At 53.1% G+C, this 14,337-nt stretch overlaps 1 protein-coding gene across 1 annotated transcript in view; it reads right to left on the reverse strand.

The window, feature by feature from the left end:
* Positions 1 to 10,788: 10,788 nt before the first annotated feature.
* The window catches only part of LOC128967228 (basic proline-rich protein-like), a 17,859-nt gene continuing 14,310 nt past the window's right edge, over positions 10,789 to 14,337 (reverse strand). Inside the window, exons 3-4 of the mRNA XM_054381273.1 lie at positions 12,750 to 12,831; positions 10,789 to 10,880 (exon numbers count right to left, since the gene is read on the reverse strand). Coding sequence (XP_054237248.1) covers positions 10,789 to 10,880; positions 12,750 to 12,831 — 174 coding nt within the window. The remainder of the gene's footprint in view (positions 10,881 to 12,749; positions 12,832 to 14,337) is intronic.

Consider the following 14,337-nt stretch of genomic DNA (forward strand, 5'->3'; position numbering starts at 1 on the left):
CAAGAGACTAAACTAAGACCTCACCTCGCTCTTGGTCCCGCTCTTCTACAGGCTCATTTCAATGCTCACGAAACGGGCGTAGGACCATCTCTAACGTTCCACATGCTTAAGCTGCCTAGTGGAAATAGCAGTAAACTAATTCCGGCCCTCTTAGCCCTTCCTTCGCAATGCCAGACACACACTTTATAACAATGTAATCTAGTGAGAGAGGTAAAACGAGCGGTAAAGAGACACAAGTGAACATCCTCAGCACGCACAGACAAAGCTCGGTATCGTGTCTGTGTGAGCACCCAGGGCAGAGGTCCGGTCAACCTTCTTTAAATGTCATCGTTATGCCCGTTACGTGTCTACTGCGCAGTCCTCAGACCGCATGCGCGCGTTAGTAGTGCAGGCCCAGGATGCTACCCAGTCAGGGCTGGCACGTCATGTTGGCACACTGGTTCCCCATCTGGACTTCCCCCTGAACTCAGTGCCACGAATGCATTCCAGAGCGTCCAGCACTTGGACACTGGGTGGGAATTAGGATTTAAGCACAATTCACACACTAGAAAAAAAATGAAACACCCTGCTAGAGTGAAAGTCCAGAGGTGGCGCACCGCAGCAGATACGATCCCTTTCCCTGCTCAGCTGGCGTGGGCAAGAGAGGTTTTTGAGTCTGGTTCTGGTTTCAGTGACACGAAACACTGCATTTATCATATCAGGCAGAGACTTGTATATGCCTCCATGAAGACCTTTCAACATCAAATATTAATTTCTATATTCACTAAACGTTACTATTTACAGCTACGGCAATTGCGTTTACCTAATAAACTGACACTGCTATTAATCACTAGTACATGCATTTTGAGGCTGCGATACTAGCACAGCTCATAGGTAACGCATCATCATCACACCAGGCCTTCTGCTCCCTGGCTGCTCTCCCTGCACTCAGCAACAGCAGAGCCCTCACGCATAAGTCTTGCTACAAACCTGGCGCTTTTCACATGTCCTGGGACCACCACTAGACAACTACGCGTGACACTTCACTGGCGTGACTCTGCTAGCTATCCTTGTTTAGCTCTCATACCACATGACCAGCTGCAATTACCGCCAAGGGAAGGTTGTGGGGGTAGGTACCAATGCCAGCTTACCATACCCAGACTCCGTACTAGTGACCAGGGGGGGGGGGGGGGGGGGGGGGGCTCGCGCATAGGGGTCCTCACCCACCAGTCTCCTGCGGCGCATGCACGCAATGGTATAATGCGTAGCGGAATTCTCTAATTCTTAATAAAGTAACTCATATCGACCCATGAAGTACAAGTCTTGCACGCAGAGGACGATCTGCACACACAATAACTGCCGGCGGGGTGGTCCGCTTGGCCCGTGTCAGCGGCGAGGCGTCAGACTTTGACACCCGTGTCAGCGACGCTGTGCTGCCATCGCAATGAGACCGCTGTCGACGACTGTCGCTAGTAGAGCATCGGCGGGCAAACGGAGACTATCTAGCCAAGACAGAGATTGCCATAGCCCCGATCAGGAAGATCCCACCGATCGTTCTCGCATCTGCCGGGAGGCAAGCAAACACAGGGCACCCACAACCAGCGGTGCACGGACCCTCGCCCTGCTGGACAAGCAGCACTCCATGCCAGACAAGCGACTGCAAGGGTGCTAGGAGCCGTGCTGGGGGCGGTCTCAGAGACGTAAGTCGCTCTGGCATGTGGACTAGCCCAAGTGTGGGCCGAGCTATGCCCGGTGTCCCGGGCCTTTCTCTTGTAGGCCAAGAGAGCCGGATACTCGCGTTAACTCCCGCTGGAGGTGCGTAGGCTAGCAGACAGCAAGGTCTCGTGCCACGCCAGCGGCCTGCGGGGAGGTTCTAGGGCTCGCCCCTCTGCTCTGCCCTGTCTGTAGTAACGCTAGTGAGAACGTCGACACACGAGACACTTTGTCCGTTCTGGTCTCCCCATTCAAGAGAGACAAGAGACCTCGCGAGAGAGTCCAAGGGAGAGCCATGAGGATCGAATTTGGGACAATGAGCACTCTCGACTCTCTAAGCGACCGAGAGACTTGGATGCCCGCTGGCTGTCTCTAGGCTTTTCCACCATATGGTTGCCGGCGCGCGTAAGCGTGGGGGGCCGTACGCTGCTGGTCCGGCTCGCGGGCGGCGGGAGCCTAGCTGCGAGTGCCCGAATCGGGGGCAGCGCGTGGCGGGCGCGTGGGGTGGGAACTCGGGACGTGGGGGGGCACCGCGAGCACGCGCAGAGCGGGGGGCAGGCAGCCAGAACTGCAGAGCAGGGATCCGTAGATGCCAACTGATCCGATCGAGGTCGGATAGGATGAGGCTGCGTAGAGACGTCGTGTCAAGTGGAGGGGTGACCAAGCACTTTTGACGGTGCTTGGCCAGTAATCGAGAGCTCTAACCCAAAGCGAAGTGCGATGCCACACACCTCACCGCAAGCAGATGCAGACTAGTGCATCTCCGCATCCAGTCAATCAACTATCGCGAGTACACTTGGCCGAGGTACCATAGTGATCTGTGGTGCGTCAATTATGAGTGTAACTATCCCCATGAAAGAGCAGAGCACGCTCAGAGAGGTATGCCTGCCTGCACGTCCTTCCTCTTGCTCTGCAGACTTTTGCAAAACGCCAACTGGAAGTAGTTCCTGTGTCCCCAGCTCCTGCGTCGATCTCCTGCTCGTCTGTGCTGCTGACCGCGGGATTGGACTGACTGAATCACGCGCTCCCCTCGGACCAGAGAGGTCGCCCATCGAGTCGCGCGCGGCGAAGCTCAACCCTCTCCTCCATCGATCTACATGATGCGACAAGTCGAGATATCTGGGGCTGCTCGGCTGTAGTTCAGCATAAGCTGACAAGATCGCTGCCTGCGATACTTCCGGACGCGCACAGACAGGTTTTGACGAGACCCACAGCCGGCCAGTAAAAGCATTCGCGTGACGGCGGTACACACTGACTTCCGCTGTTCCACAGGTCTGCGATACATACTGCTATTCTTTGCCCGACGAAGCAAGAAATCTGCGACTCGATCCTTGGAGGAAAACACTCCTCTAAGCCAATCACTAGCCAACGCTACCATGGCTTCGCCGCCACGTTACTCCTGCGCTTTGCTCACCAGGTTCCAGTCAGCTGCATGCCTGGGCATCTCCCACCGATCCCCAGCTCTCCGCACTCCCATACAACTCACTTTGCAAAGATAGAAAAGAAATGAGGCCACAACCGTGCATGACACGCACAGATCACTGCAAAACAAAAAGTTACGGATGCAAAGGCATACTACTTTTCTGCAGCCTGAGGCGAGCTTCAGGGTCATATCATTATGAACAATCTCGTGGCCACGTCTCGCCTACTGCAAATCTGAAAAGGACTGCCAAATACCGACCTCCAGGTGCTACCTAACTATTAGCCTTTTAGATGGCCAGGAAGCAAGATTAATTAAGAGTAGCCAATACCCATGATTGCATTAATAAAGATGCCAGAGCACTCGGCTCATGCATGCTTTAAACTTCCACCACTTGCAATTCGGAAAATGCAAATGCTATATACCACCCACGCCTGCTGGCGGCACAGCCTATCGATCCCAATAAAATACACACGACTGCCTGAGCAACTTCGTCAAGTGCATTGCTCCTCAATCTACAAGTAATAATCACTCAACTCAATATCCCTGAGCTCCCTCAAGGAACTGCTTGCAATTGAGTTTCCGCACGAGGCAACACGAGAGCCGCTGCGACTACAGACTTACGTGCGCTGTGCACAGGCTTAACGGCCCACCCAGGACTGCCTCCGGCAACAGATCATGATCCGCTCGGCTCCAGAGTCCAGGCTCCAATCACAAGCATGTCCTCGAGAAGAGCTGGCAGTAATTTGAGAAGTCATATATATCATTATCATCTTGGGGTACTGAAAGGATAGCCTGGCGAGTATATGGGGGGCTGGCAGGTTATAGTTGTCCACACGACGTACCTCCATAGCTCGATCCACTCCTCCAAGCGCAGTCCCCACACCTTGTCCTGGGCTCGCTGTCCGAGGTAAGACACTGTGGACACTCCGTTTCGTCTCTGAGTTGCGCAGGCAGACGTTCAGGCTGCTCAAGTCCCGACATCGATCCGACACCTGGCCTGAGCAAGCACGCCTGGCCATCAGGCAGGAGGCATGACCATAAAAAGGGGGGGAGGGGGGGGGGGGGGATACAGCCAGGAGAGTCAGGGAGGGAGGGGAAGAGAAGGGGGGTGGCACAGCTCATCCGCGAGCAGAGCACACAAGGAGCGTCACCAACGGGCTAGACTCTGCCGTGCAAGTATCAGCTTCATTGACCAATGACAGCGGCTCCACCTCTAACCGCTAGAAATGGCACTGCCTCCGGAGCATGTCTCGAAACCATCTTGTACGACGTGGCCCCTTGGCCTGCCGATCTCAGTACGACACTGGGCAGAACGTGTCGGCCTCCCAGGAAGAAACTTGTGGTCAGACGTTCGCCCAGTCCGCCCATCACAAAAGTCCGCACGACCAGGTCAGCCTGATGGCTCTGGGACGTAGCACCATCAGATCCCAGAGAGGGACAAATTAGGTAGACACTAGCGACACTCCTGAGAGTAGCGCCCTGACTGGAGGCATCTTCACGATCTGTCGCCTCCAGGCTGAACATCCTCTGGAGACCCCAGACTCGCTAGACTACGTCTGTCTCACTAGCAGAGCCTGCAATAGCCAATGTCTGGCCTAGTGGACGTGGGCTGGCGGGCGGGGCTGCAGTGAGTAGCATTCATTTACTGCTGATGTGCCACACCCCTCTGTGACCCATTCCATTTGTGAGATGCGAACTGTTAGCGTGTGAATCCCTTGCAGCATAGCTGAGGACACCCGACAAGCTGGAGTCTAAGAGCACATGGGTGTGGGGTAGCTTCACCCTTAACGAGCAGAGTCAACGGGATGATCACCTACTGAACAGGCCCTTGGATGAAAGAATTCAGGTATATGGAGGGGGGGGGGGAGATGGTTGACAGGGGGGGGAAACAGGGGGAAGGTGGTACACTTCACCGTAGGGAGTATAGTGCAACACGCGGTAAGGACCTAGTAATCCTCCTTATAGGAGAAGTCGATCTACGGTGAGGGGAGCTATGGATCGGACAAAACAGCTCACCTGCGCTGCACTCGACAGAAGCATGTCATTAGTTCGAGATGATACGTGAATATGTTCGGCATCACACAATCAGCAGTCCGACTACTTTCTATTCCTGGCAGCTTCCCTCAGGAGGAGGAAAGTTGCAGTAGATCGTCGCTCTCAATAGTCGTGGAGTTGGAAAGTACTCGCGTACCGACGCAGGTCAGGCTTCGGCGGCTGCGGGCCGTCAAGACGGACAGGGGTGAGAAGTCCCGTCCCGTACCATACCGCTCTCAGCTTCATTGCCGGCTTTTTCTACGCCTATCCTCGCAGGTGCATAAGCGCAAATTTAGCGGATAACACGCACACCACGTCCTCCCGGATCTGCATAGTGTGGAGCGTATCGTGGTGTAGTGTACATCAGCCAAGTCTGCAGCGCGATTTCACCTTCTGGGGTATCACACCTTTCTCCGAAGAAGTAGTATAGGCTGTACTGCTGAGAGTAGCGAAAGACAATGATAACCAACCCCAAGTCCACGAATCGTTCAGCTAAAAGACCCTACAGTCGCTAAGACCGACACACGAAACAAAGAGGGGGGGGGGCTACGCCAATGCTCAGGACAGCTTCCAGGTCAGACAAAGGAAGCGGTGAGAAGTTTGTTTAGAATCCTTCGTCAACGGCCACAACACTCTGCGTGCTGGTAGTGCGTAGCTAGGACGTGACGATACGATCCCGCGTTTCTTCTCCTGTGGATACGCCCTACCACCGGTGGGAGCGAGCTTCAAGCGATACATGAGGCACAGCAGTACATGGACGCCTTTGTGCGGCCAGGAAAGACTCAAGAGGATTTCTGGGTGCTTTAGAACGAGTCGTAGACAGCGACAGGCGTAGTCAAGGGAGCGATCTCTATCCTCCCTTTTCACTCTGACCGTAGTGGAAGATAAATACTACAGTGATGAGATACGTCGCCTGCTAGAGAGGAAACTTATGTCGCACTTGGGGGGGGGGGGGCGGGGGGGGGGGGGGGGGGGGGGCGGTAGATCTGTCTATCTCCCCTCGCGCGAGCACGCCTCACAGAGCGAGACTAAGAGAGACGACTGCAGTAGAGTCTAATACACGTAGGATGCCGAGATGACGCGGGAACTGTACATGGCCAGCCTCTCTAACAGCAAACGGACTGCTAGGCTCATGAGACACTTCGATCGGGGCTCGTCTTAGCTGGCTCTGAGGTAGAGGAACACAGAGTAGTGGTAGAGATCTGATCACATAGCTACAGGCGATGGCGATCATGCTACGTAGCTGGAAAGGTGATGGACCACAGTATTCGTATCAGTCGCGTCCAGCGAACAGACAGGACAGGAGAGGTAACGGGCACACGATACGACCTGCGAATACCACGTCAGAGAGGAAAGTGCTGGCGTCTACGACATCAATGTCGTGAGCGACGCGGAGCGTTGACCGAGAAGCCGTGACCTATTGTCGTGTAGAGGTATGAATAGGACCGACCTGTACGCAAGAATGGGCCTCACACGGGAGAGGCGAGATGCGATTTCCGGTTCAAGTCTAGAAGAAGATGGATCCAAACCCTCCCTGGCGCAGTAGCGTGCTTGGGTAGTCTGTGGCAAGCTGCCCCAACGCTGCTCGCCTCTTAGCAGATAAGGATGACAGAATGCAACCGGTGCTCAGCAGACTGATCCTCCTTCCATAGTGCTCACTGAACTGACTCGATTACTCGGGACAGTCACTGCGGCACTGGTTATCCATCAGGAGCCTAGCAACATTCACTTCTGGCGATGAACAGATTATGCGAGCGCAGGTGCCTCACGTATAGGGACGTAGCGACCAAACTCTCCAGAGGAAGCGTATTACAGGATGAGTAGGAACTGTGCCAGCCACAAGACCAGGAAAGTTGTAGCAATTCAGGGAGTGCGAGTATTACCTCGTGGCAACAGCCACATCACAGAGTCGCGTATAAAAACTCGGAGACGATGTTCATCACACTAGCCTTTACACAACCCTACGCACTACAGTACAGCAGACTTTAGTTAGTTCAGCGTGCATTGGGAGCCTGCACACTCAGAGGTGCCTGGATTCACCCTTATAGCGCGTATGGCTAGTATTAATTAATCTCAGAGTCTCTAGCAATCGCAATCACGCCATCTCCTTTGACCGTTTTAATAGCAAGTAACGAGCGTAAGATTAGGGCGCGAGCCTACACGCAGTACACCGACTCGCCTTGCATTATCGAAGAAAGCGACTAGGGGGGGGGGGGGGGGGGGGGGGGGGGGGGGGGGGGGGGGGGGGGGGGGGGGGGGGGGGGGGGGGGGGGGGGGGGGGGGTAGGACATCGTGCTGCACATATTATCTGCATCCAAGCAATTCAATGAAAAGAGCCTCTGCAGCTCAGAGCAGGAATGAGGACTGAAGATGACGGACGGCACGCACTAATTGGCCGTCTACAAAACCCAAAACAGAACAGTCACATGTTCCCACTAAACTCGTGAGGATACCCAAGTCTTGGATTTCGACCAGTGCCAATCTGAAGGTTCCATGTAGAGTGACCATGCGTACGATGGCAGAGAGAAAAGACTGTGGACGCATCAGGTTCTTACCTAGAACGAGAGGACGGCCGCCCATCCTCTCTCTCCCTGTCTGAGGCTCTAGTCAACACGTCAGTCATTGTCTACCAAGCCGGTCTGCTGGTAGCCAGCCACCTTAACGAGTTGCCCTACGTGGTTTAAAAATTCATGTCGTGCATCTGATGTGCTGTGTATACCTGGTGGGGTGGGGGGGGGGGGGGGGGGGGGGGGGGGGGTAGTTTGGGTTGTGTGAGTATTTGGCGCATGGCCTCGCTTTCTTTCGAGAAGACGATGTACCGGGTATGATATTTCACCGTCACCGTCTCTCCTACCCTGTGTTCTAGGAACAGATTCAGCTCGGCTGAGTACGTCGCCTCCCGCTCACTGTAAGTAGTTGCACGGGTAGACGATCGCCCTCGCTCGCTGCGTACGAGCATGCGAGCATACGGTAACTCGTGGCTCACAGATGTCCGTATTCGCCACAGCCAGAAGAGCCATGAGCGAAGAATGCGCGTAGCTGTCGACCGTCACACCGTGTCATCCTCGGGTTGGGAAATCAGTTGAGTTACATGACGTCGCCGTCCAACCATCCTTAGAGAGTAGATCATAAGGCAGGCCAAGATCGTGTACCAGCGTCAACTTGGAGAGAGAGGAGCGGCACACTGGTATATATGAGGGTGGCTTGGCACGGTAGTGATCACGGACTGGGGGGGGGGGGGTGGGAAAGTGCGCAGCAAGACACTACGAAGAGAGAGGATGGGATAACAGTATAGGCATGTTCTGTCTGGCACGTATCAGTTGGGTGCGTATATACTTGTCCCACATGAGGTCTGTAGTTACAGTACATTGGCTACACTGTTGGCCCGAGAGGAGAAGAACTTTGAGTGAGACTGGTGCCATACGCCTGTCACCAGACGCAGTACCCAGAGGTATTGATTATGCAGGTGCCCCCAGATCCCTGGCTAGGAAAGTAGTGTGCACGTTATCGAGGCAGCACCCTCATCTACTCGTGAGGTGTAGACGAGCCTGAGCCTGCTGGTACGCGTGGCCGACGATCCAGCGCCAATGGGAGAAGGACGAACTTGCACGTACGCTCGGCGTGAGCCCGCCCTCGATCCAGACGGACTGGTATGACAGATTCTATCGATTCCCTAAGCCCAGCGCCGCGAGGAACACGTATGTATACGTCTGCCGTCCAACTCATGCCTGAGCACAAGAACGGGACATAGTCTCCTCTGAGGAGGGGTAACAGGCTCCTAGCTACGTTCGCAGGCAGAGGGATGCTGACCCGAAGGAGGAGTGATCGGACACGGGTAGATTCTACAGCCACTAACACATACTCAGCGACGCTGAAGTATAAGCCGTGATCTCGGAAAGCTATAGGACGATCTGCCAGTAGTAGCGAGCTGTCGCAGGCAGTCATACGAGAAAGTTTGCTAGATCTCGAGATCCGCCTCAATAGCTGAAGTCAGTTAGTATGCAGACTTGTAAGCGCACTGAGGCAGAGGTGCAAACATCAGCGACAATGTCCTAGAACCAAATCCGCTACCTGTCTTCTAGAAACTCGTCCTAGGAGGACACTTCGTCGTAGGATGAGAGCGCATGAGCATCGCGCTATGCAATGCCGAGATATGTTCCCCCTCAAACGGCATCCTTCCATCCGCAGCACGGACAGCGTAGTAGCAAGCACTAACGGTCCTAGACCAAAACTCTGTGGTGTGGTAAATCTTCGTGTACTAGAGCGACGACATCTGAAAGTGTCAATGGATAAGACATGGTAGTAACGTACGTGCTCTTACTCAACCCAGTCTAGACGGTGACAGTCAGCAGAGAGCGCGCGTCCCCAGGCAGTGGAGTAGCCCACGTGACGTCGGCAAGAGGCACCACTTTGCCATTTTAATCCAGCGTGGATTAACATTTGCTACGAAGCAAGTCGCCAAGGTAGCACCTGGGATCAAGCCTCGCGCACGCGCACGGGTGGGGGGGGGGGGGGAGGGGGGGGCCGACGGAGGGGCATAGGGGGAGCACGAGTGTGGGGGTAACACACACGCCGCCACGGCCATGGCCTTGACGGGTTACCGCAACATCATTCGTGAGCTGGGTAGTTTCTTACAGTCAGCTCCACATGAATAAATCTGGCTAGGGTAGTCAAAAGCAGCTGGATAGCTAGAATACCAGTCGCCTACCCGTTACACAGTTGACTACACAGTGAAGGTCACAAGCAGAGTGACTGCTTGGTAAGACACAGTGACCTCACATTAGAGATGATAGTCGTTGAGGCTGACGGTGCGTGTAGACCTCAGTGGACCTCAGGTGGGGGGAGGGGTGGGGGGTGCCCGGCTTGTGCTATATCACCCACGATTGACGGTGTCTCATGGAGTATCCTCGTCATTCGTACTCTTGCCTGATCGTCGAAATATATCTCAATGGGTGGTTGGATAAACACTTCTCTATTAGCATTTCGTGCGTAGTCCTCTCGAGTAGGTGAGAGAAGTTAGGCAAGTCACACGTTGAGCCTGCCCGTCAGAACAATGGTGTTACGTTGTGTGGTGGAGCGTTGAGCACACCTCCCAAAGCGTCTACGCCATCTGCGCATATCTGCGTGGCCTTTGTAACAAGACACTGCACAAGCTCCAACGCTGCAGCATAGACTCGGTCTAGAGTGCGTTCCAGTAGTGCCGGCACGTTGCGGTAGGATGATCCATGACCTTGTGCGAGCCTACTCACTACGCAAGGTACGTGGCGGGCCAGACGCTGTCCAAAAAAACCTACCTCCCTTGAGGCACACAACCATGGCCGGACCAGTGGACTGCGCTACGCCACATCTCGTGCTCACGTTTACAGACACTTCGAGTGCCCTAGGAGTTCCCGAGAGCCCAATCCTGCACTACTCCTGCGTCCCATTGTCGAAGTCCCGTCTTTTCTCCTTGTCGCTCGCTGCAACTGTCAGGTCCTTCTCGCTAAACGTCATGTCGCCTAGACTAGGCGTGCTGAGTGATTCCTTGGTCTAGCCACCCCTTGCAACGTGCTGGGGCAGACTAGAGTGAACGCTTCTTTCGTTGCGACTCAGTGGCAGCTATATATGCCCTCTCGGGCACCTGGGTTAGTTCTCTCCGTCTATAGGGGAGCTCGCCTCTCGCAGTTTTCTCCAGCCTCCCTCCAGCCTTCGATCTCCCGGACAGCAGCAGGGGATGACTCCCAGAGCCAAGCTGCAGGAGTTATGAGTTAGCCTGGGGTGCATGGTCGAACCCCTACATGCCAGCTCGTCTGCTCCTCATTCCACAGCAGTGAGCGCATGTGTTTTCCGTGAATGGGCTCCAGAGCTAGACCTCCGCACGTCCAACGGTGGAGCGTCCCTCAGTTCCGGAGTGCGACGATCACAAAGTGAGTTACAGAATCCACCGTTCCTGGCCTCCAGCGGTCCCGGGCTCTGCCTTGGCCCACATTTGCTTGATTGTCCCCTATCCCTTCAATTTGTACGAGGTGATGATCTTAGTGCATGCCCACGTCAGGGGGGCGAGGGTGTGTTAGTGGGCCAGCAGGAGTAGGTTACACACAATAAAAATACAAGGGGGTTTTGGTTTGGGAATTGGGTGTGGGAATGCACATACACAACAGGGTTTGGGTTTGTTAAGGTGGTGGTGAATTGTTGTGTGGGGAGGGGGGGGATGTCGAGTCTTAACAGTAGTATCTGTATAATTAAAATCAACATAGGCATGGATAGTGTAACGCCTTTTCTATGAATTAAAAACACACACTGAGTGTGGGAATAAGTATTAGGCCAAGTGCCAGACAGGACCAAATCGGTGACTTGACTGCTGAACCCCTAAACCTGTTCCGATTGTGATGCGAGTAGCATGTTAAAATTTGGCGCCTGATGTCAGTGTCGTTGGAGTCTACGTGTCGCAGGTGACTAGTAGCTTAACACCATTCCCTAGTGCTCATTGTAGTCGCTTGAACTCGGCGAGGTCTACACTTCTCGTCTTAGATGGCCCTTCTTAGCTTGCTACGCTTATCTGCCTAAGTTAGGACAACGATTTGAAGATGTCCGTCTATACGGGCTAGCCAGTTCGTAGTGCCGCGGAATAAGAAGCCTCCCCCGAAGTTACCGTTCTGGGCTCTGGCGCATCCAGCCAACTCTTCAACCAAGACCACCACGAGAGAACCCTCACCTAAGAAGTTAAGAAACCAGAACCCCTCATTCCGGCGCTAAGCAAACTTTTAAGCCACTGGCATCACCAGCTGTCCCTTATATAACTTTTCCACATTGAAATCCTTTAGGGCATACGGTAGAGTACAAAATCTTACAGCATCGCATTCATCTGCACAATCGTCTCAAGCGTCTTGGCTACCCTCCTTACCCTGTAATTTTGCGATGCTGAGAGCAGCCTATCGTCCTCATATCGCCCTGCCCAATCAGCAGGTTAATCACAGACTCTGTGGCTCAACATCTACAGCGCGGGGTTCTGCCCTGGTACCCTGCTGAATAGAGCCTATTCATCTATAAAACATCAACTATCTTATTGCAGAATCTCAGAAATTGTTTTCCTAGTCCTGGGAAAGCGAGTGCTTTCTGGTTCAGATGTGGCGCATCAGCTGTCACGTGCCTCATACGTCAGTTCCATCGCAGAGCCTAATACAGAGTGCCGCAACACTCATCCCACTGTAACTCGTACTCACCACACCCCCTCCAGACGGATGTTGGAATCCACCACCATGCTCGGTAGTACGTTATCTAAACCCACCATCCCAGGGTGGGGTATCTATTCCACTAGAGCGATGCCACTGCAAGTCAGTCGTCTTCTCTTCTATATCCCAAGTACACACAAAATTTAGAACTACGACTTTATATACTTTACATCCCCTTGCAAACGTTCACAAAACATAGAAACACAGAAAGAAGCTCATAAATACAGTCCCTGTTTTGATATCAACTAGAAAGCAAAAAAGTTTGGTGTCTTCGAAACTACTTCGTCCGAGTGACGTGGCATACGCGCTAGAATGTTTTTAGTAGGAACCTCATCTACCAGATGAACCTTTAAAGTACAGGTGTCGCTAGCAACGACAGTCTGCGTTACTTGGCAGTGGGGGGCGCGAGATCGGTGCTCTGGATCGATCTGTGCTGGCTCGCCACTTACGGATCAATTCGCCGTTGGTTGTCTGTGGCAGAAGCATAACACAGCTGACCGATTGGCAGCAGCTCAAGTGATAGTCGCGGATCGGGTGGTTCTGGCGTGAGCCGTAACGAGAGACAGACACCTACGCAGTTTCACTGTCCAAGGGGGCGTCCTGGGAGGCTTCAAGCTTCGTGGTAGTACGTGAGGAAGCTGCTCTTAATGTAGGTGAGGGTCCTAAAACTCCTGGGAGTGCGACCAACACAAGCCATAGGAGATGTGCGGAGTTGATAGTGCCTTTCATCAGATGGGAGGAGGATTGAGAGCGAGGGGGTTGTGGTGTTGTGATAGATGATGAGGGGGTGACAGAACTACCTACCAGTATATTTGAGAATATTGGTATCTCTACATCAGGTGCGCGCGCGCGAGATATATACACAGGCTTCCATCATAGAGATGACCTGTAGTTTAAGGGGGGGGCGTTGGGTAGGAGAATCACCAAGCCACCTCAATAACAAAACTATTTGCATCTCAGACTTAGAGACTAAGCTGGAGAGAGTGTGAGCTCTCCGATCAGGGGGGGGGGGTGGGGGGGGGGAATATTTCAGCTCACACTGACACATATCCTTAACCTCCCCTGGTGCAATTTTAAGGCCATTTCCTTTTGGTTCTATTTTCTTGTTTCCTTTGGACACCAACTCCTTCCTGTGTCCAATCCTCCTTTTTAGGGTAGCTTGTAGAAAAGCAAAGGTCACAACCTCAGCCTCCTATCTCCAGACTATGCAAAAGTCCCCATTTCCTCCAGACCTCACCTCACCGAGCGTTCAAATGCCTATTCTCCAGAACTCCACTCCACTGGATGCAGTTCCCTCATTTTTAAAAATTTACTACAGAAGACTACAACATCATCGCCCTGCAAGGAGTCCATGGACACATACATCGCACTGGGTTTTGTGAACCTTTTAGGTTCCCAGTTGCAACCCCTCTGCAGGTCAGCAGGGACATTCCCAACTACATAAGGTTGCTCAGAGCCCATTCAGCCTCATCTTTGAATATCCCCCGGGCTGGGGCCTTCTACCCACCTTCACTTGCTACTTGATCTGATGTTGCACTCCCTTCATAGTAAAAGAGGGCTTTTTCTTAATTTCCAAATCAGGAAGTACACAACAGTTTCTGCAGCCTGAGGTGTTTCACACAGCTCTTTTTGTTATCCAAGAGATTATAATAACAATTGACTGGGATGCATTCTGAGTGGTTTTTGCTTTTCAAAAGTAGTAATTCCAGGCAATTACCCAGGACCCAACAGAAACATATTCAAAGGTAGGAGAAGGGTAGGAGTGATTTCAGCAGAGGATGAGAAAATAAAAGATCACAGTAACAAACATCTTACCTTCCTAACAGGTGACCACATCAAACTTTTCATATCACTTTTAAATGCAATTAGCCCTACTTCATTTAACCAATACATTACATTACACAACTGCAGGAGCAAGATATCAGTCCTTGCTAAATTAACCCTTTACATTCACCAAAGACTCCTACCAGCCCAACA

Source organism: Indicator indicator, chromosome 5, assembly GCF_027791375.1.
Source record: "Indicator indicator isolate 239-I01 chromosome 5, UM_Iind_1.1, whole genome shotgun sequence".
NCBI classification, from domain to species: domain Eukaryota; kingdom Metazoa; phylum Chordata; class Aves; order Piciformes; family Indicatoridae; genus Indicator; species Indicator indicator.